This window comes from Cetorhinus maximus, chromosome 8 (genome assembly GCF_964194155.1).
Source record: "Cetorhinus maximus chromosome 8, sCetMax3.hap1.1, whole genome shotgun sequence".
Lineage (NCBI taxonomy): Eukaryota > Metazoa > Chordata > Chondrichthyes > Lamniformes > Cetorhinidae > Cetorhinus > Cetorhinus maximus.
In genome coordinates, this window is record NC_135886.1 from 31,511,732 (window position 1) to 31,533,693 (window position 21,962).

At 43.9% G+C, this 21,962-nt stretch overlaps 1 protein-coding gene across 4 annotated transcripts in view; it reads left to right on the forward strand.

Annotated features, from left to right (window-relative positions):
• itpr3 (inositol 1,4,5-trisphosphate receptor, type 3) overlaps positions 1 to 21,962 on the forward strand; it is a 322,646-nt gene that overhangs the window by 110,294 nt on the left and 190,390 nt on the right. For 3 of the 4 annotated variants that reach the window (XM_078546659.1, XM_078546662.1, XM_078546660.1), the window contains one exon: positions 14,283 to 14,369. In XM_078546659.1, coding sequence (XP_078402785.1) covers positions 14,283 to 14,369 — 87 coding nt within the window. Of the gene's footprint in view, positions 1 to 13,993; positions 14,154 to 14,282; positions 14,370 to 21,962 lie in introns of those variants that run through there. The other variant, XM_078546661.1, reaches the window with a different exon arrangement.

Sequence of the window (21,962 nt, forward strand, 5' to 3'; positions counted from 1 at the left end):
CCTAAGGAAGATGGGAAAATTATGGCCAGTGCTCTGCAATTTCCACTCTCAATTTCTTCAGTGTTCTTGGAGGCAAGTCATTCGCTCCTGGTGCCTTATGAACTTTTAAATAAATACAACCTATCCAGTACCTATTCCTTATCAATTTTAAATCCTTCAAGTGTCTGAACTGCATCCTCTTTCACCATGACCTGGGCAGCATCTCCTTCCTTAGTAAAGACAGTTGCAAAGCATACACTTGATACCTCAGTCATGTCCCCTGCCTTCATGCATAAATCTCATTTCTGGTCCCTAAATGGTTGCCTGCTACCCTTACCACTCTTTTATTATTTATATGCCCACAGAAGATATTCCATTTTATGTTAGCTACCAGTCTCTTCTCACCTTCTCTCTTTGCTTCTCTTATTTGCTTTTCAATTCCCCTTTGAACCTTCTACATGCAGCTTGGTTCGCCAATTGTAATATCACCTGACGTATGTCTTTTGCATATTTTTTCTGCTTCATCTTAATCTCTATCTGTTTTATTATCCAGGGAGCTCTGGACTTGTTTTCCCTATCTTTCCCCTTCGTAGGATTATGCCTTGTGTCATGAAGAGATATTAATGTCTATAATGTTATTGGAAATTATTTTAAAATTGGAATTGTAGCAGGGTCTGTGTCAATGTGTGCGTCAGTGTATGTCTTAATTGGATTAAAGCCAGCTAGTCTGGGCGGCTTTGATGCATAGTAGTTTTGAGATGTTAATTCGATAAATGTAAGGAAGTTAAAAGATAAGTTGTAAATTTGCATTTGTTGAATAAACCATTCAAAAGAATGGGTCAAATCTTGTACCTAGCTAGGAGATGCTAAGCAATATGTTTATATTACTAATAAATTGTTGGAATGAAAGGATTATTGTTAGGAGAGGTAAAATTAAAAAACCTAGTAATAGAATGGAAAATTTACATTCAAAGCGGAAGCTAGGTATAAACAGAACGGAGTTTGTGTGTCTGAGTCAGAGGCATTTAAGATCCAACCAGCCTGTTAGCCTACAACTGTGCCTAAAAAGGAAACAAATTGAAAGGAACCTCATTTTTAATTCATACAGTTAAATGTGCTTTGCCCTTTTTTAATTAATTGGATGTGGGCATCGCTGGCTAGGCCTGCACTAATTGCCCTTATTCAGAGGGCGTTTTAAGAGTCAACCACATTGCTGTGGGTCTGGAGTGTAGGTAACCAGGTAAGAACAGCAGATTTCCTTCCCTAAAGGACATTACTGAACCAGATGGGTTTTTACAACATCGACAATGGTTTTCATGGTCATCATCAGGCTTTTAATTCAGATTTTTGTTGAATTCAAATTTCACCATCTGCCATGGTGGGATTCAAACTCTGGTCCCCAGAGCATTACTTTGCCTATCTGGAATATCAGTCCAGCAACAATACCACTGTGCAACCATGTTACAATCCATGTTAATGACTTAGAGACAGAGAATAATGTATCTAAATTTGCTGATGATACAAAGCTAGGTGGGAACAAAAGCTGAGAGGAGGACACAGAGGCTGCGAAGAGTTATAGACATGTTTGTGTGTGGGCACTAAGGTGGCAAATGGAATATAATGTGGGGAAGTGTGAGGTTATTTACTTTGATTGTAAGAATAGAAAAGCAAAACATTGTTTAAAAGACGTGAAACTTGTAAATGTTTATGCGTAGAGAAACTTAGGTGTAAGTGTAGTTAGCATTCAGGTACAGCAAGCATTTAAGAAAGTAGTAAAGAAGTCTTGCTACAAATGTACAGGGCTTAGTTGAGACCACACCTGGAATGTGTGCATTTTAGTCTCCATATTTAAGGAAGAATATAATTGCAAGGTTTCATCCCTGGGGTGAGAGAGTTGTCCTGTGATGAATTGCCGAGTATAGTGGGTCCATATTCTCTGGAGTTGAAAAGAACAAGAGGTGACCTCATTGAAATATTCAAGATTATGAAGGGCTTGACAGGGTGGATATTGAGAGGTTGTTTCCCCTGGCTGAGGAATCTAGAACATAGGGTCAGTTTCAGGATAAGGGACTGATCATTTAGGACTGAGATGAAGAGAAATTTCTTCACCAGATGGGTTGTGAACCTCTGAAATGCTCTATTCCGGAGGGTTGTGGATGTGCTATTATTGAATATATTTAAGACTGAGACAGATTTTTGGTCTCTCGGGAATCAAAGGATACGGGGAGCGGGATGGAAAGTGAGTTGAAGCCCAAGATCAGCCTGATCATATGGAATGGTGGAGCTGACTTGACAGGCTGTATGGTTTACTCCTGCTCCTATTCCTTCAGTTCTTACTAGCTGAGACAGGGGTGAGGCCGGGAAATGTTTTGGAGGTGGAAATAGATGGTCTCAGTGATGGCACAAATATGAGCTGGAAGCTCATCTTGGAGCCGAATATGACCCCAAGTTTTCAAACAGACTGGTTTAATAAAGTAAAAAACGCTCAGGCCATTTCCCGGGAGAGGGATGGAATCGGATGGAATTATGAAACATAAAGCACCAGTGAGCAGAAGGACCTGGGAGTGTAAGATGAGTGGGTCTCCAATGCTGATTTTTAAAAATTCTTTCATGGGATGTGGGCATCATTGGCACGGGCAGGATTTGTTGCCCAGCTCTAATTACCCTTGAACTGAGTGGTTTGCTCGGCTATTTCAGAGGGTGGTTAAGTGTCAGCTACATTGGAGGGGAGAAAAATGATTGTCCTCCACTGAGTAACCAAGGGACCCAGGAGTCTTGTGTTCAAAAGAAGAATGATACAGGAACGTAGAACTTGTGTGGAGGTAGCAGAGCCCATTTCTATGAATGTGCTGCAGATGCTGAGTAAATTGATTAAGCCCACAATTTCCATCTGCAACACAACGAAGTAAGTTTGCAAGGACGTAATGCTGACCACAGTGGAAAGTGTGGCAACCCAGGAGAGATCTGTGGCTACAAGCCTCCAAGGGAAGAATCTAAAGATAGCTATGCTCTCTGGAATGCAGCTACAACTGCTACCATTGATTCCTTGCAAGAGGTCCTTCACACCACATGATTCAGAGCTGACAAGGCTTAATTGGAACTATTGATTCTGTTTTCTCACTAGCCATTATCCCAGCAGAACCAATGCCCAGCATCAGTTGTTGGTCAAATATGATAACTGTAGGTAGATGTTGCTGTCTCTCAGAATGTTACCTCAGGGGTTTCGTTCTTGTTTTCCCCTCTGATGACAGCACAAAGGGGAACCATATAGGTCACCCTGAAAGTGCAGGTGATTTGTAGCTGGAAAGTAGTCATTCCACAACTTCACCAGGAATTGTATCACCTCAGTCCTCAAAGGCTATAGTCGAAAAGACTCATCCACTTACCTCACGACTTCCTGACAGCTGAAGAAGACTGTGTTAGAATAATGGATTAGATTTATGAGTAAGCACGTTTTACAGACATTGCTCTTCTGAATTATAGTCAGTTGTGGACATTTGCAAAGGAATTTTCAGTGGATAATTGTTTATGTAGAAGGCAATTTCTGGAAACAATTGATGATTTGGCCCTCAATCTCACTACATGCTGGCAATGGCTTCTCATGCCACCTTGTTTCCTTCATGGGCGACCTTTGCATGTGATGGAGACCCTCTGCTTTTTCATTATCTTGTCTGCTGATAGAAGGACGGTATTTCTGTTTTGGATAATTGTGCATCATGCAGAAGCAAACTATAATTCTTGAAATAAAAACAGAAAATGCTGGAAAAACTCAGCAGGTCGGGCAGCGTCTGTGGAGAGAGAAACAGAGCTAACATTTCGAATCCGTATGACTCTTCTTCAGAGCTCCCTTCCTGCCTCCCTCCCTTAATTGGCCAGCCAGCGTGAAATCGCGGCCAGGGGCCATTTCCCGGCCACTCCCGGGCCCGCCGATCGCGCCCACATGCCCACCTAAAAATCCTGCCCCATATCTCATAAAGGGCACAATCACCTCATTGGGATGAGGTGGGTCTCCATCAATGCCCAAAGCAATCAGGAGCAGTTCATTCTGACAACCTCACTCTGCACTGTCATGTCTGTTGAAAAATAAATCTTAATGATCATTGAAATAATTTTTGATCACCAAATATGAAACTTCCTTTTCAAAACCTCAGTGGTGTGTGCACTGAAACAGTTACACCTTTAATAAACCTTGGGCTGGTGTATCATCTGATTCAGCCATTGATTGATGATCTGAATCTTCAGGTCTCTACCTGGCTGGTAACTGTGTAAATACGTTGTTCTCTTTGCTTTAATTCTGATATATGACGACACTTCTCCTTCTCCTCCGCCCAACTCGGTGTTCTTTTGAAAATGCTGCAGCGATAGTTCACTGCAGTGCCAAAGTGTTTTCCTTCCTTGGCAGCAGCAGATTTCCTCTTGATGCTGGAGGCCTCAGCAGCATCGACTGGGACCATTTGTCTTTTCCACGTGGAGAAGGAAAATCCTGCTCTTCATGACCAAAGTCAATGGCGTCCGTTCTACAGCTATTATACTCCTAACTCCTCTCAGTGCTGTTGTTTGATTCCATAGTCTTTACACCGTCTTCCCTTTCTCTTCTTATCACAACACTTCTCATTCATGACATCCATCACTGCTCTTTTCATCCTCCCTCATTCCTGCTGCTAATCACCCCTTCGTTCTTCTCAGTCCGTAACTATCAACAGCACGAACTTGCATCTATCCTTTGGCCCGATCCTTACAGCTTTCAAAAGTATAGCCCTTTATCTCCTCTGTTCAACACCCCATTTTCTCCAACCACTCGTTCACAGTAACTTTAGCCTTCCCACTGTTCAGCCTGATCACCCATGACAAAGTCAGCAAGCAGTCTGACAAATTCAGGTTGGCAGACAGTGGAATTACAAATAATATAAATCCCACTGTTCATAGACCTTGACCTGTTCAAATTATGTTTCTTAACTAGAAATATCCAAAAGCATCATCAGGCCTCTGAAAATTCAGGCTGAATTAATCCATATTGTATTCGATCCTTCATTTGCAGGATTTAAAATTGAAAACAATTTTCTGTTGAGCACATTCATTCAGGAATACAGATAAGTTTAAGTTAACAATCTTTACACTCGCTCCATTCACCACATCCATTGCCAGTGTAGCTTTAGTGATATGTGGCCTGGCTTCAGGCTTGCCAAAATTGCTGCATTATATTGCTTCCTTCCTTTTTCTGGCTGGCATGCAGCATTTAAGTTGATACCAATTTTGTTCCAGCTTTCAGTCTAAAGTTTAACACCCAATTTTATAAGCAGCTTGTAACGTTGGGCAGAATTTTCCCATTGGCGTGCTGGGGGTGGGCCCCACACGTCCGCGCGTAAAATGACACATGGTGATGTCGGGCGAGTGTCCCGATGTCACCGCGCGACATCGTGATATTTCATTGGGCGGGCGCACGATGATATCCGATGCGCGCCCGCCATTAATTAACGGGCCACTTAAGGACCTTGACTCACCAATTGACGCCCATTTTTCGGTCCCCGAGCAATATTCGGGTTGCTGCATGGGCACAATGGGCAGGCGGGTAGGCGGGTAAGACATATTTGTATAAAACTCATCCATGGGCGGGATAAGAGGGCTCAGTGGGGTCGCGAGTGTGCTCTGTCAAATATTGATTTCTCAAAGTTATTGAAACTTGCCTGTGTGATCTGCAATACTTCAAAACGCATACCAGCTGCTTTGTCTGGTCTCTTAACCTTCAGGTCAGCACTCTGCAGTGAGGAATCTTTTCTGGGCCTGCAGGTTTCAGGGAGCCTTCCCTTAGCCTGGGAATAGGAGCTGAACTGTCCACTGGAGGCACCTCCTCTGAGGAGGAAGGGAGGGCTAGAAGGGGGAGGAGGTCAGGAGTGCACATTCAGCCTCCAGGGGGGCCACCTTTGGGAGGACAGGCGCAGGCACAAGGGGCACAGGGCCAAGAGGTAGCCCAAGGTGGAAGTGTCCGCAGAAGATGCCATTATCCTGCTGTCAGGGTATACAGGCAGCGAAGCAGCTACCTCAATATGTCTGAGGTGCAGTGCCGAAGGAGGCACCACCTCTCAAGGGAGACAGTCAACTATGTGTGTCAGATGATAGGGCCTGAGATTTCCACTAACTGTGTGGGCGGACACCCCATGCCAGTGGCTCTGAAGGACTCAACTTCTATGCCTCTGGCTCCTTCCAGTGCTTGGTGGTTGATCTTTGCGGTGTCTCCCAATCAGCTGTCCACACTTGTGTCAAGCAGGTTACAGATGCCCTGTTCAGGCATGCATTGACTTTCATCCACTTCCATTGGGACCAGGCAAGGCAGAAACAGCGAGCCAGAGGCTTTGCGGCCATTGCTGGCTTCCCCTGTGTCCAGGGTGCAATAGACTGTACACATGTGGCCATCGAGGCGCCAGCAGGTGAGCCCGGTGCCTTCGTCAGGCTGCTGATTCTACAAGTCTGTGCAAGGTACCCAGGCAGCTCCCAGGCACGATGCCAACATCCTCAAACTCTCCCAGGTGCCGGGGCTCTTCAGTGCTCCAGCCCGGCTTGATGGATGGCTGCTGGGTGACAAGGGCTATCCCCTCAGAAGGTGGCTCATGACGCCTCTCGGCCATCCAAGAACAGAAGCTGAGCAGTGGTACAATAGGAGCCACGCCTCCACAAGTGCTGTGGTGGAGGGAACCATCAGTCTTCTCAAGATGCGTTTCTGATGCCTGGACCGCACAGGGGGCGCACTCCAGTACCCCCCAGATCGTGTCTCGGTGATAGTGGTTGCACGCTGCACTCTCCACAACCTTGCGCTGGAAAGGGGGGACGCAGTGGATGATGAAGATGTAGACGCAGTGGCTGCACCTGCACACGATGAATCCAGCAGTGAGTCCGAGGATGAGCACGCACAGGGAAATGCTGAGGGGGCAGAGACTGACCCGGGCATACTCCAGGGAGGCAGGGACACCCGGGAGGCTTTAATCCAATGAACCTTCAGCTAGCACACCACAGATGGACCTCCAGGACAAGCCTGGGCTGTAGGCGCGATACTCGATACCTAAGTGCAAAATCTGCCTGTTTAGGAACAGTAACTAATGGCCTTGTTAGTAAAGCTAAATGTCCCACAAAGTACTCCTAACATTTTTGGAAAACATACACAGGCAGAAGAAAAGAGGCACCCTCAGCCATGGTCACATGTCTGAATTTAATATCACAAGCAAAGAAACTTAAGCAAAAAAAAGACAATGGTGTTCCAATTCAAAGCAAATCATAAAGACCTTGTCTCGGGCCAACACAAAAGCACACCTGTCGCGTCCCTAAGGTGCCTTATGTTTATGTTTCCGGGTGCTACGTCTTGGTGCTGCCCCATCGCTCGGAGTGGAATCTGAGACAGCCTGCTGACTCTGCTGCCCTGTTGGTCTCGATGATCTTGGCGGTCGTCCTCTGGCCTGTGGAGCCTGTGCTGGCCCTGCCTGGGATGGATCTGCCAGTTCCACAGCTGGTATCTCCCCAGTCATCACAGCCTCACCGGATGCTGCGGTCATTGAGAGAGGGGCGGAGAAGCTGCCACCCTCATCCGGAGTGCCCTGGGAGGTGCCCACAGAGACAACAGGCAGCTGCTGTGCGGACGTGAGGTCGCTTTGGACCTCCCTGCTCACCGTGGATGGATTGGCACCGAGCTGGGAAACTTGGTGCCCAGACCATCTCCCACACTGGCACTGACCAGCTGAGGTCAATGCCGATGTGAGGGCTTGCTGGTCAGAGCACATCCCCAGGAAGCCCTGATGGGTCTCCTGAAGGAGTCTCTCCATGGGAGTCGCCTCTCTCTCCATGAAGGATGCATAAAGCTCGGACATGTGGCTCAATGCTTCGGTGATCGTCTGCGTAGACTCTTCCACCACGGAGACCAAGCCAAGCTTGGCCTTATGTGTCACTCCCAGATGCTCCCACACACCCGGCTCATTTCCTGCACCTGCAGCGTCATGGACGACTCCAGAGGCACATCATCAGGCACCAACTGAGCATGTGCCTGGTCCCCTGCAGTCCTCCGACTGCTGGCACCATGGGCACTCTCTGTCTCTGCCAGCTCCTCCAGCGACTTTGAAGTGCATGGTTATCCATGCTAGCAATTACAGCTTTCCCATCTCTAACTCACTTAAAAAGGGATTGGGGCAGCTGTAGGTAAGATCACTAAATAGCTGCAGCTCAGAGTGAGAGAACTCCAGGGTCATATTTACCCAGTAGTTCCAATTTCTAAACCACCGCTTATTTCTGGATTTTGTGAAAGGCTGCCTCCTTGTCTGCAGTTGACTTTCCTTAATTATTCTCCAGGGGTGGATTTATAATCCCTAACCAGCACCATTTGTTACCTTTCCCAAGAAAGAAATAAAGTTCTTGAAATTGAGCTGTGAGCAATTCTGATTTTGCATGATACTCTCCATGCAATCTCTTGGTCTTACTTTTGGATTGGTTAATGATAGTGCTGAAGTTACCTTGCTGTCCTCAGTGCCAGTAATTGAATATAAAACTTCCTGCGGCACTGCAATTGCTACCGTATCCCTGCTCCTGCAGGAATGAGAGTGAGGAGTGCAGTCGCAGCAATGAAGGGAAGAGTGAGGGTGAGTGAAGTCAAACTTTAAAGCAGCATCCCTCTGCACCTCCATATATTTTCAACACTGAGTTGCATGAAGTTACTGTTATCCATTTTGAACCCTGCAAAGGGAAGACTCAACCGCAATATAGCTGAATTCATCCTGAATTTACAGAGGCATGATGATGCTTTTGGATATTTCTAATTAAGAAACATAATTTGAAAATGTCAAGATCTATATACAGTGGGACTTATATTATTCCGTAATTCTATTGTCTGCCATAAATTCTGTGCCTTTTGATGTTTCATAGATTTTAAAATCATGTTTTATGTTTCAGCCCAGATTTTTCTTGGACCCCCCTTTGTCAAATTACATCATTATGATTTAAATGGACTTTTAATTACTGCACTTTTATGTGTTGGAATCTCAATTATCCACCACCCTAACTAACGACCTGAATTTTCAGAGGCCTGATGAAGCTTTTCGATACTTCCAATTAAGAAACATAATTTGAACAGGTCAGGATCCATGTACACTGGGATTCACATTATTCATAGCTCTATTGTCTACCATCCTCGTTATCTGCCAGGGTTTTCATAGGAACAAAGTCTTGTGCTGGATAACATGATTTTATTTCCAGCTATATTTAATATTATTTTCTTAGTGAATGAAAGAACATTTTATTTAGCATTGCTCTTGTCATCAGGCCTGTGCCATTCATATTTTGTACATACAGGTAGAAATTTGGGTAGCCAGTGTCCATTGATTTGCAGGGGCTAGCTTACGGCCCATAATAGTTGTTCCACCGAAATAACTTGTTTTAAGTAACTTTAAGAAATAATAGGCTATCTCTTGTATTGCACACAAAAGTCAAGATCAAGTATGATCTATAGATGAAGGGCTTAGGTTAGGGGAACTGGGGCTAAGGTACATATTTAATTCCCATCTTGAATTCATAAATTCTAACCTTAGTTTTATATAATACTCTGATTTTATACTATTTCCAATTAAATTGCAACATTATGAATTTCTCTGTACAACAGGCTGAGGAACTCAGAGGCCTGAATTTTGAACTCGGTGGGTGGGCACGATCGGCAGGCCCGGGAGTGGCTGGGAAATGGAACGCTGACTGCGATCAGCCCCCCGACCATGATCTCATGCTGGATGGCCAATTAACAGCCAGCCAGTGTGAAGCGCGCGCTGATAAGGTCAGCGCTGCCTGGGTTGGAGGAGGGCGAGCCCTGAAGTCAGCATGGGCGTGGAGGAGCGTAGAATGAAAGCTCCCTGAAGGCAGAGAGCTGCCTCAGGGCGCTGAAGAATTTCAATACAAAAAAAATAAGGATTTTAAGAACCGTGAAAAAATGCCCACACATCAGAAACAGTCACCTCAACATATGGAGCAGCATGAAAATTCTGTCCAAACATTTTTTTTTTAAATTAATGACGGAAACCTCATCCCATCCTTGGATGAGGTTTCCTGAACAATGCAAAGGCCACCTTGCCGATTTACCCGCCCGCCAACCATAAGGTTGGGACAGGCAGTGAAAATTCCCAGTTAATTGCGCTGTTAATGGGCTTAATAACCCTCTTAATTGTCGGTGGGCTCGTTTCCGACTTTAGCACGCCTGCTGACTGAAATATCGCACGAGTGCGCAATGACATCGGGACGCTCGCCTGACATCATCGCGCGCTATTTTATGCTGGAGCGTGCCAGGTTGCGCGCCCGCACGCCGAGTGAAAAATTCTGCCCAGTGATGCCAAACTGAAGTACTCCAGCGCTACCAGTGGCAGGAAGGTGTAATTACAGTGTGACAAGTTATGAATGTAAATTACAAATGAATGTAAATTAGAATTTACAATGGGAAGGGAAGACACAGGTGTGTGGTATAAATGTTACAACAGGACGTTAGGTTTTACATGCAGATGAGGTATTTTTACAATATATATCTGTATGGTTTGAGATGTTTTGACTAAAACTTGTTGATAGCAGTTTGATACAACTGCGTCACCATTTCGGAGGGCAGTCAAGAGCCTATCGCACTGCTGTGGGCCTGGAATCACACAGAAGTTACATGGGATGGGAAGTGCAGATACCCTTCATGAAAGAACATTAGAAAACCAGATGGGTTTTTACAACAATCCGTAGTTTTGTGGCCACCAATACTGAGACGAGCAATTTATTCCAGGTTTATTAATTAATTGAATTTAAATGCCACCAGTTGCCTGGAACTCCCTTCCTAGCAGCACTGTGGGTGTATCTACATCACATGAATTGTAGCCGTTCAAGAAAGCAGCTCACCGCCACCTTCTCAAGAGCAGTCAGGGATGGGGGAAAACGTAATCTCGATCATTTGCCAGTGTCCGTTTGTTTGAGGGCTAGCTTATGGCCCATAATAGTCATTCCACTGTAATAATATATTTTTAGATATATTTAATACCTATTAATACATCTCCTGTGGCATTGCACACAGGCTATCATGTTTGTAATAGCCACAAGTACGGGTTTTAATTGGTCCAGGAGCTGAAATATATTCACTGTGATTTGGCATCCATAAACAGGAAATCCACAGCAAAATGTGAAGTGATGGTGGCACTTGTGATATTTTACAGTGCAGTAAAGATGGAGGCTTAGCATTTATTCTCATGTTCTGTGGCACTGCCACCGTGCTAAATGGGATAGATTTCGAACAGATCTAGCAACTCAAGACTCATGAGTTGTACTGAAGTGCTGTAGGCCATCATCAACAGCAGAATTGTACTCAGCTACAATCTGTAACCTCATGGCTCGGCATATCCCCCACTCTACCATTACCACCAAGTCAGGGAATCAACCCTGGTTCAGTGAAGAATGCAGGAGGGCACACCAGGAGCAGCACCAGGCATACCTCAAAATGAGGCGTCAACCTGGTGAAGCTACGACACAGGACTAGTTGCGTGCCAAACAGCACAAGCAGCAAGCAATAGACAGAGCTAAGCAATTTCACAACGAACGGATCAGATCTAAGCTCTGCAGCCCTGCCACATCCAGTCGTGAATGATGGTGGACAATTAAACAACTCACTGGAGGAGGAGACTCCACAAATATCCCCATCCTCAGTGACAGAGGAGCACGGCACATCAGTGCAAAAGATAAAGCAGAAGCATTTGCAACAATCTTCAGCCAGAAATGCCGAGTGGATGATCCATCTCGGCCTCCTCTGGAGGTCCCCATATCACAGATGCCAGTCTTTAGCCAATTCAATTCACTCCACGTAATATCAAGAAATGGCTGAGGGCACTGGATACTGCAAAGGCTATGGGACCTGACAATATTCCAACAATAGTACTGAAGACTTGTGCTCCAGAACTTGCTGCGACCCTAGCCAAGCAATAACAGCTACAACACTGGCGTCTACCTGGTAATGTGGAAAATTGCCCAGGTATGTCCTGTTCACAAAAAGCAGGACAAATCCAACCCAGCCAATTACTGCCCCATCAGCCAACTCTCCATCATCAGTAAAGTAATGGAAGGGGTCATCAACAGTGCTATCAAGCAGCGCTTGCTTAGCAATAACCTGCTCATTGACCCTCAGTTTGGGTTCCCCCAGAGCCACTCAGCTCCTGACCTCATTAAAATCTTGGAGCTGAACTCCTGAGGTGAGGTGAGAGTGACTGCCCTTGACATCAACGCAGCATTTGACCAAGTGTGGCATCAAGAAGTCCTAGCAAAACTGGAGTCAATGGGAATCAGGGGGAAAACTCTCAGCTGGTTGGAGTCATACCTAGCACAAAAGAAGATGCTTGTGGCTGCTGGAGGTCAATCATCTCAACTCCAGGGCATCACTGCAGGCATTCCTCAGGGTAGTGTCCTCGGCCCAACCATCTTCAACTGCTTCATCAATGACCTTCCTTCCAGCATAAGGTCAGAAGTGGGGATGTTCGCTGATGATTGCACAATGTTCGGCACCATTCATGACTCCTCACATGTCCATGTTCAAATGCAAGAAGACCTGGACTCCCTCTCTAACAGCGCTGTGGGTATACCTACACCACCTAGACTGCAACGGTTGAAGAAGGCAGCTCAAGGGCAATTAGGGATGGGCAATAAATGCTGGCCTAGCCAGTGACATCCACAACCTACGCATGAATAAAAAAAACCCTCATTGCTATGATTGTGTGAAAACTGGACCAGGCATTTTGTTCCAGGGATAGCAGATGGTCTACCAATGCAGAAATTGGAAACATGTGACCTACATTTTCTGCCCTATCCCTGTGACTGTTAGTACTGACGCAGCATATCAGTGACAATTTTCCAGTTTCTAGCTGAAAACTTCACGAGACCAAAGATTAAGTGGTTTCATGTAAACAAATGGAATTTGTTCCCCATGAATTTGCCCATCTTGGGCTGTAGTTTTGGATTATTTTTGATTTCAGTTTCCTAAAATATTATGAACTGACTGAGTTCCTTTAATTGGGCAACAGGCTCAGTTTTGTTAAAGGAGGTTGTTATTCTTTTTGTGGGTATTTAACAAGTGGAGTTTACTTTCCCCTCATCTCTTTTGCTCTCCTGTTTATGGATCCTTTCGTCAAAGTGGGGATGATCATCTATGCCAAACTATTGCCGCCAGAGGTTTGGGTGATGTTTGTCATGAATATGGTATACATGAATTACTCGTGACTTCTTTACAGTACTGTCATGTTTTTACTACACAAATTCCATCATTGCATTGCTATTTTTGAACACAGTTGTTAAGCAACACACATAACTTGCAAAGATCCCCCTTGAACCATTCTGTAGCTGAAGAATATCTATGTTTATGCCGTGATTAATTATGTCAAATCTTCAGTGCCTCATCAGTGTTAGGTTCAAATGAAACAACCTGAGGAAAGCTGCACACGTGGTACTATTTAGCCACACAGAATAAAAAATCTTTTGAACAGATTCCCTTTAAAATAGATTGTTAGAACATGAATTATAAATCAGATGTAAAATAGATTTGAGATTTTGGATAAATTTTGACACAGTATGTCTAACATTGAGCGGCTCTTTTCCAGAACTCTGAATATGTTAGCATTGAATCCCTTTCCCAAAATTGAAGCCTGTCTGGTGATTACACCCTCTCTGTCAGTTGCTGTTGAGCCCAGGAAAATAACTGGATACAAACATTAAGCAGTGGTTCACCTGACCCTTGTGAATCCAGAAAGAAGTCACTAACAGGAACTGTTTGTTTTGCTTTATAGATTTTCTTTGTACAGCCTTGAATCTCCCTGTGTTATGGAACCATTTCCAGTAAAGAGGGTATAAAATCTACTCCTGGCTTCTGTCAATGCTACACACAGCTGACTGTGCAAGATAAGCTTGAATTGCATGGGCTGACAAGTTGTTTAATTTTTGCCCTCTTGTATGTGCTTGTCAACAGTAATGGAAATGTAACAACTCTAAGCATAACATGCACACTCCTAGCATAAACAGACTCTCACCCTAATGACAATGTGTCTGAGCATTCTCACGCTAAAGACTATTGTTCTCTAAGTGGTTCTGCAGCGCTCTTGAATCACTGGCTGTTGTCTATTTGGAAAATTTATGAGGAGAAAATTGCTTAGAATGTAGGTTGCTGGTGGAAGCTTAACAATATTTATTTCACCGCAGATCATTATAAATCTCTGACTGTTTCATTGATGGCAAATAAAAGATGTTGTATTAACTGCACTTTCACCTCGATTTTCTTTTCACAGCATGCAGCTGAATTGGAACAGAAGCAAAATGAAACGGAAAATAAAAAAGTACATGGAGAGGTGATAAAATATGGCAGTGTGGTACAGGTATGTGCCTACTCTACAACAAATTGCATTTATATAGCACTTTTAACATCCAAAAGCATCCCAAACATAAGCAAAACAGAGATATTAAGAATGACAAAGAGGTGGGTTTTAAGGAGGGCCAAAGGAAGAGTGGAAGGTGGTGAGGCTGAGGGTTTGGGCAGGGAACGATTGAGTGTGGGCCATAGGTCACAAGCAATAATGGTGGAGAGAGGGAAAATGCACAAGGTAGAGTCCCAAGGCCAGGGTGGGGGTGGATGTTTAGCTACCTTTGGAGGAGCTTCCAGAGATAGGGTAGTTCACAGCCATGGAGGAATTTAAACACCAATGTAAAAATTTTACATTTGAGGTTTGTGGGTCTGAAAGACAAAGCCAGTGTTCGAGGACAGGAGTGATGGGCTAGCAGAATTTTTTTAAGGAAATGCATCTGGCAGTCACGATTTTTAGGTGAGATTAAATTTATGGAGGATAATGGATGGGAGACCAGTCAGGAAAGAACTGGAATTGTTGAGTTTGGAAGTGACAAAGGCAAGATTGAGGCCTGAATTTTCCCTCCTAGGTCTGGAGCACAGGCCCCGTCAAGCAGAACCAGGAAAAACTGCCCTGGAACCTCTAGTTTTCGTTCTGGGGGTCGGGGTGGGGGGTGGTGCTGATTGGGGTGGTGATGGGGTGAAATGGGAGTCGTGGCAGGCAGCCCTGGGAACAGTATGGAGGAGGCAGCTCAGGGGCTGCTGTGTGCGGAGGTGGGATGGTTGAAAAGGCTCACTTTGGTGCTCCAGCACTTTTAGCCAGCTGTATAAAAAGATTGAACAAAAATGAGCCCTCCAGCACTCGTCCCTCACAATCCCTTGCCCGCCCCACCACCCCACACACCCTGCCACATTCATGCCAACCCATGCCACCTCATGCCCCCCAGCCCTCATACCCTCTATGCCTAGTTATGCCCCTCCACACACCCCCTATGGCCCCTTATACTGCCCATGCCAACCTATGTATCTCCACGCACCATTCCCATGGCCCCTCATATCCTCCATGCCACCTATGCCCCCATCTATCCCCATGGCCCTTCATAGCCCCTATGCCAATTTAGTGCTAACTCATGCCTACCAATGGCTCCACCCTTACTGCCTCCCTGTCCTCACCCAATATCCACCCTGCACAGGCATCAGGACCCACGCTGATATTAAATACATTTCTTACATTTCTGTTGGTGAATTCACTATTTGTAAAAAAAAAATCATTGATTAAAACCCACTCACTACATTTAACTTCCTTGAAATACGTAATCCCTTATAACAACAGCATTTGTATTCATAACCCCACTTCAAAGAATTTATAAGCACTTGGAGCTGCCAACCAAACCATGGGCTGATAATGATAGATTGTGAAATCAGTCATGCGGAACAAATCCTATAATGCTGACCCTCAATCTTATGTCAGCAGATGGACTGAAATAATAAGCAGTGAATTTTTTTAAACTGCAGAAGGTTTTTTTCAAAAATTAAAAGGTCAGGAGATTTAAATCCTTTGACAGCTTGACAGTTCCATTTGACAGTTCCAATGAGTTTGTTCATTTTTTACGATATTCAAGTCTACTTAATCCCAACAGGCATCTTACTTCTTCAAAAGGGCACCTTCCCTCTCCCAAAGAGCACCTTACACCTCCCAAAGGTATCCCAGGACCATGTCCAAAAGGGAACCCTACCTCTGCAAAAGAGTACCCTACTTCTCCAAATAACTTGCTAACTTTAGACTTTCTCCTACAATGTATAAAGTGCAGAAATCGTGTTTTGGACATCCCACTAGCCAAAGTCAGATTGGCCTGAAGGCAGCTGCACTTTAACATGGGTAGTTGCTTCCATAGAGCGCAGATGTGTAAAGCCCCCGTTCCCACTGATGCCCCCCCACTGAAAATGGTGGGTGCCAAGTTCAGGGGTGGGATTTCCAGATCCAGATCTCAGCAGCCATTTTCACAAAGACAGAGAGCCTCCCCATCTGTGTTAAAATTTAGACCCGAGTGTTTCAGCAGCAGGTGAGCTGAGGCAGGAGCAGAGGTATGTGTAGTAAGTAACCTGTAGTCCCACAACCCTCCAAGATGGCTGAGCTCCTCTAATTTTAGTCTCTTAAGCATCCCCAATTTTAATTGCTGCACTATTGGTGATGTTCCCTAAGATACCCTAAACCTTGGAATTCCCTCCCTCAACCTCTTTATCTCTCTTTCTTCCTTTAAGATACTCATTAAAACCTATCTGTTTGATGAAACTTTTGACTACCTGCCCTAATTTCATCTTATGTGGCTTGGTGTTGAATTTCGCTTTATAATCTTCCTGTGAAGAACCTTGGGGTGTTTTAAGTACATTAAAGGTGCTGTATAAATGTGTGTGCATATGTATGCAGCAATAGTCTCCCTAAGTGTGTGCTTTCGATATGGGCATGTTATACAAAAACATGTTTTTAATATTTTGACTTCATTAAGTATTTGTGAATATTTCTAATGACTGAGAATTACAATGTATGACCTCGCCACAAAATATACTTGCAGGTCATGGATGTTATGAGAAGTGTATATTAATCCAGAATACATAACCCATTACCTGCCACAAGAACCTGCTTTTCCAGTTGATCACGTGTTCTGGTAGCTATACTTTCCCAAAAGTATCAGAGCAATCAGCAGATGAGATCAAGTTCAGCAAAGCATTTTTTGGGCCTTTATTTGCAGCAAAGAGCTCTCGACATCACAATAGTGAAAAATGCCTTTCTCAATGTAAAAAGTACTTGGTAATAGGGTAATAGGGAATAATGCAAGCACAGCTGACCTAAGAAAATTGCTTCAAGTTAATAAATGCATTCTCATCTTTGTAAAAATCCTCACACTGGTGGTGTTCTTTTTTTACACTTGTAATAGGTTTTGTGACAAATGTTTTGCCTGAACCTAGCTGGAGGGCTCGAAATTTATTGTAGTGAAACCACAGATATAAGGAACTACTTTGTTGGTCTGTGCAAGTGTGTAAGTTTTACAGTTTGATTGTAGTTCCCTTCATTAAAGTCATCATATTCATAGGCCAGGATTTTCCGGTGGTCAGGCAGGTGGGCCTGGGAGCAGCCGGGATGGGGGTGGAAGGAGCGCGAGCATGGAATTGCGTGCATGTGCATGTGCAGGGCTGTGTGCAATGAAAGCTCCCTGAGGCTCAGAGCTGCCTCAGGGAGCTGAAGAATTTTGAAAATAAAATATAAAGAATTCAAAAATGTTAATGACGTGCCCCCTCATGTGACTCTGTCCCATGAGCAGGGACGTGTTAGAAATTAGTTTGAAAAGTTTTAATTTTATTTTTAATCACTGATCGACACCTCATCTTGCCCATGGATAAGGTTTTGCAAAAGATTCAAAGGCCGCTTGGCCTTTTCGCCTGCCCACCAACCGTAAGGTTGGATGGGCAGCGAAAAATTTCTTTCAATTAGATCTTTAATATCCTTAATAGGCCTGTTAATTGTCGGCGGGTGCGCTGCTGACTCCCATGCGAGCCCACCAAACAAAATATCGCGTGTCATTTTACACTTGTTTGGGTTGGGCGTGCGTCCGCCCAACAAGTGCAATATTCTGACAATAAAGATGCTAACTATCTGAATGAATCTAGGAATAACTCAACAGCCAAACAGTGTGGGTGGAGGAGCAAATGGTTGTAGTTCTTAAATTCATTTTACACGTGAGAGTGACCTTGTACGTTTAACAAGTTATTTCCTTAAAACATGTAAATGAAAGCAGCAGCTTCTGAGATGAAGCACCAGCAGATATTTTTGATTCACTGACTCTGGAGGAAAACATTTGCATTGGCAAAATGTCAGATTTAAACCACAATGGTCTATTTATAATTGCAGTTTAGTAGGTTGTGCCCTGTCAGTAGATGAGGTCATGTTACTTGTGCAGAAGACTTGTACTGAAACTATTGATGGGAAGTGACAGAGCTACTGCAAAGTTACTAATTTTTATGAAGCCTACTTGTTCATTTAAGTGACTGAAAACAAACAAGCTGCCTCTCTAAGGCTTATCAGTGAAGAGTGACATAGGCTACATTCAGTGACTAATTAGGGTAAAGCATTCAGAGCTGTCATTTTCATGTAATCTACTTGTACAGACTGATGATGCCTTTCAATCTCAGTGTGCTCTCTTAAAAAGCATAACAACATGAGGAAAAGCTTACTGTATTGAGTGGTTAGGATCTGGAATGCACAGCCTGAGTGTATGGTGGAGCCAGATTCAATCATGACATTCAAAACAGATTTGAATCATTATTTGAGAAGGGAAAATGTGCAGGGCTATGGAGAAAATATCGTGCAGTACCACGAGGTGAAGTGCTTTTGCAGAGAGCCAACACAGACAAGATGGGCAAAATGGCCTCCTATGTTGTAACCATTCTATGATCCAAGTCTGCAGAACTTAAGAAGAGGAAGTGTTTGGCTTAACAAGCTAATGATAACAAAGTATGCAGTCATATGCTTCAGCTTATTTTCTGTTCCCTTCTCTTTTTATCTCTCTTTCTTCTCATGTATCTTGATTGTCCCAACTCTTAATAGGGTGGTAAGTACATTGCCCAAGTGAGCATTTATCATCTGAGTCTAGACAAAGGGCTGTTTTCTTTTATGGACTCATGCATATGAGTGCTGCAAGTGTGGAGGACCCTGGAGGAGCATTCTAGCTGGGGTCAGTACTGAATACCAAATTTCCAGACAGCATTCCCATAGTTTTGTTTCTTCCTCGAACACATGTACTTGTGTTCCCATCAGAAGCCACAAAGTATTTTCCATCAAGTATTTTCTGGAGCCATTCCTGTTGTCTACCTCCACGTCATTCCCAACCCCACATACTCTTGATAAATATCCTCCAACAGTTGCTATGTGGCTGAATCTCAGGTGCTAGTATCCAGCCAATTTAGTCTATTCTTACTTGTAAAATGAGCTTGGGAATTACATCAATTTGCTTCTCCACCCGCCCCGCTAGAGGGACTGAGTTAGTTCTATATTTATTTAGCATCTTTATGAATGTGAGGACTTTAATGAAGGCAACCACAGTCCAATTATAATTCTTGTTCACTTCCGTGGACCAGCAGAGTAGTTCCTTATATCAGTAGTTTCACTGCAATGGATTTGGAGCTAGGCTCAGGCAAAACATTTGTCACAAAGTCTGTTGCAGGTATTCATATAGAATGCCATCAGTATGAGGATTTTCACAAAGATGGAAATGTATTTATTATCTTGAAGTAATTTTCTTCGGTTAGTTGTGATTGCATTACTCCCTTTCTGGGGTAACCAAGTACTTCTTACATTAAAAAAAAATGTTTTTTCACTGTGTTATTGAGAACTCATTGCAGTTAAGCAAAGATCCTGCAAATGCTCCACTGAACTTGATCTCACCTGCTGGTTGCTCTGATATTTTTGGAAAAGAAAAGATACCAGAACACATGGTCAACTGGAAGAGCAAGCTCTTATGGCAGATAATGGGTCATTTATTCTGGATTAATATGCATTCCTCAAACTCCCATGACCTTCAAATGTATTTTTGTGGTGAGGTCATGAATAGCAATTCACAGTAATAGGAACTAATCACAAATACTAATAAAGTCAAAATCCAACCCGCCCTGTAAGCATGTTCTCAGTCTTCAGTAAATGATGGAAGGTGTAGTTGATGTGGCACTTAATGCATAACAAACAGCTCATTGATGCTCAGTTTGTGTTCCACTAGGAGCACTCAGCTCCAGACCTCATGACATTCCTACAGGGTTACAACAAAAGAACTGACTTCCAGAGTTGAGGTGAGAGTGCCCTTGACATAAAGCATTTGACTAAGTGAGGCATCAAGGAAGCTAGTAAAACTTGGGAAATGGAAAAAATTCTCTACTGGCTGGAGTCGTACCTAGCACAAAGGATGATGGTTGCTGGAGGCCAATCATTTCAGCTCCAGGACATCACTGCAGGAGTTCCTCAGAGCAGTGCCCAGGCCCGCCCATCTTTATCTGCTTCATCAATAAGTTTTCTTCCATCACCAGGTCAGAACCAGGGATGTTCACTGATAATTGCAGTGTTCAGTTCCATTCATATCTCCTCTGATAACGAAGCAGTTTGTGCCTGCATGCAACAAGACTTGGACAGCATTCAAGCTTTAGCTGATAAGTGGCAAGTAACATTAAGGCCATACAAGTGCCAGGCAATGTCTATCTCCAATAAGAGAGAGTCTAACCACCTCCCCTTGACATTAAGTAGCATTATTGTCAACAAATTGCCCATCAGCAACATTCTGGAGGGTCAATATTGACCAGAAAGTAGGTCGGAGGCTAGATATTCTGTGGTAAATGAATTGCCTCCTTACTCCCTAGAGCTTTCCACCACCTACAAGCCAAGAATCAGGAGTGCAGTAGAATGATTTCCACGTGCCTGAATGAGTGCAACTCCAACAACACTCAACAAGGTCAACACCATCCAGGCAAAGCAGCCATGTGATTGGAACTCCATTAATCACCTTAATCATTCACTCCTCCATCCCAGGCAGACCACTGTAACTCGCCAAGGCTCCTTCAACAGCACATTCCAAATCCATGGCCTCTACCACCTAGAAGGACAATAGCAGCAGGATGCATGGGAACACCACCACCTGCAAGTTCCCCTCCAAATCATGCACCATTGTGACTTGGAAGTATATAACTGTTCCTTCGTGGTCGCTAGATCAAAATCCTGGAACATCCTATCTAACAACACTGTGGGTGCACCCACACCAGAGGGACTGCAGTCATTCAGGAAGATGGCTCACCACCTTTTGTAGCGCTTTGAGGGATGGGAAATGCTAGCCTTGTCAGTGATGCATATGTCACATGAACGAATAAAAAAAAACCCATGACCTTCAGCGCTAAGTAGGCCAAGAGTTATCGAATCATGGGAATATCATCAACTACACACTCCCCTCCAAGGCACACATCATCTTCACTTGGACACTGGGTTAAATTTATAAAATTGCTATCTAAAACCATTGTGGGGGTATGAGCAGCAATGGGACGGCAGCAGTTCAAGGAGATGGCTACCTTCTCAGGGCAGCTAGGGATGAGAATAAAAACTATGGCTTTGTCAGTGCCCCCTGCCCAAATCCTGAGAACAGATCAAGTTACATGTGCCTCGGAGGATTTTTTTAGAGACTGGTGATGGTAACAGTGTACTTGGTGCACTAAGCACAGATGAACAGGAGGAGAGAAGGGAGGAAGCATCTTGTTAAAGGGGGATGTTGACATTTTACAGTTGCAAGGTTAGCATATTTAAATAAGAATTATTTGACTTGCAAGTCAAATATTACTAACCACAATGTCTTGTCTGTTGCAAAATGTACACCTGGCTTTGGCAGTTTGAAGTTACTTATCTCACAGTGATTTGAGTTTTATGGAGCCTGAATTTCCTTGTGTCTTCTGCCTCTTTTTATAATGCAGAATATTAAATCCTACTTCAAGGACAAGTGTCCATGAATGGGTACAAATTAAACAAAAAGAATTGCATTTATATGGCATCTTTTGTGATCTCAGAATGTCTGAAAGTGTTTTACAGTGAATTACATACTTTTGA